The sequence below is a fragment of the Aplysia californica genome, unplaced genomic scaffold, assembly GCF_000002075.1.
Source record: "Aplysia californica isolate F4 #8 unplaced genomic scaffold, AplCal3.0 scaffold00578, whole genome shotgun sequence".
In the NCBI taxonomy this organism is placed as follows: domain Eukaryota; kingdom Metazoa; phylum Mollusca; class Gastropoda; order Aplysiida; family Aplysiidae; genus Aplysia; species Aplysia californica.
The window spans coordinates 82,722-84,056 of record NW_004797848.1 but is presented as its reverse complement, the minus strand read 5'-3'; the positions used below and the strand labels follow the sequence as shown (position 1 = coordinate 84,056).

The 1,335-nt window shown below is 41.6% G+C and overlaps 1 protein-coding gene across 1 annotated transcript in view; it reads left to right on the top strand.

Moving 5' to 3' along the window:
- Positions 1-1,335, top strand: part of LOC101848916 — a 16,734-nt gene that overhangs the window by 5,933 nt on the left and 9,466 nt on the right. Inside the window, exon 4 of the mRNA XM_013087367.2 lies at positions 498-809. Coding sequence (XP_012942821.1) covers positions 498-809 — 312 coding nt within the window. The remainder of the gene's footprint in view (positions 1-497; positions 810-1,335) is intronic.

Sequence of the window (1,335 nt, the reverse complement as noted above, 5' to 3'; positions counted from 1 at the left end):
TTTAAGGAACGTCAGGCAAATTTAAAGAACAACAACAATAATAATAACAACAACGACAGCAACAGCAGAAACAACAACAACAACAACAACAACCACAACAACAACAACACCACCACCAACAACAACAACAACAATTAGAGTGGCACCAACATCCACCACATCAACAGAAACTAAACAAAATGCGACAAACAGAATGCATTTAAAACAAATGATATATTTCTATCATATTAAGTTTTGTGAGGCGTGCTGACAAAATGAATAACTCCTCCCTGTCCAAGAATGGAGACATCGGTCAAGAATTGACGCTGCGCTCAGATTTATAGATTTCTAATTGATGCCATTTTGTTCAAGTCTACCTTGTCTTTTATTATTTATTTTTATATTTTTTCATTACAAATTGTACAAAATCCGCCTATAAAGTTGATGTATCAATTTTCATAAGGCTAAAATCGGAGAAGTAACTCATTTTGTCAGCTCACCTCATATTTCATCAACAGTCCCGCCCCCTGCTGCCCCCGTCCTGACACTAGGAAGGCAAACTTTCTCTGGAGACAGCGCCGACAATTTCGTTCAACTACTCGCGGGACAGACATATTCAGTCCGCTGTGACGTCACCGGTGGAAACCCCCCTGTATCTAGAGTGACACTGATCTGTCCAGGCATCAACCCTAAAACACAGGAGGGATCCCAGGTTTCGGCTTACCTCACAATGACCAGTTACACACATGACCAAACGTGCAAGTGTGAGGCTGACCAAAGCTTGGGATACTATGAAAAAGAAAAAACCTCTGTTGTCATAAAAACTGTTTGTAAGTTTTTGCTCATTGTTTGCAAGCTGTTCAAATGTTCCAAGCCCTGAAAATAAATCTTTTGACAAGAGAGAAAAACACAAACCGTCATTAGTTCAATAATTGCACTATGTGATGTCCCTTGCCTTACTTTTTTAAAATTTAGAATTTGAATTTTGACAAACAATTTCTCGAACTCATGCAACTGATACCACAGATTGAGGAGATCATTCAATGTTATGAGCTGAGTATTTCTGTACAGCTGGCCGGGTCCGGAGACCTTCAGGGAGAGGTTACATACGGCTAAAGTTAGTTATTTTTTTAGGAGGGGGGGTGGGGGGTTGGGGGAGGAGGGAGCGGAGAAATAGACACAGACAGATAGACAGGCAGAGATGCATAACTTATGGACAAAGACTTGTAGGAAAGACAGTGAGAGAGAGAGAGAGAGAGAGAGAGGGAGAGAGAGAGAGAGAGAGAGAGAGAGAGAGAGAGAGAGAGAGAGAGAGACTCCACCAGTGAATATCCCCCTCCCTCCACACCCCTTCTC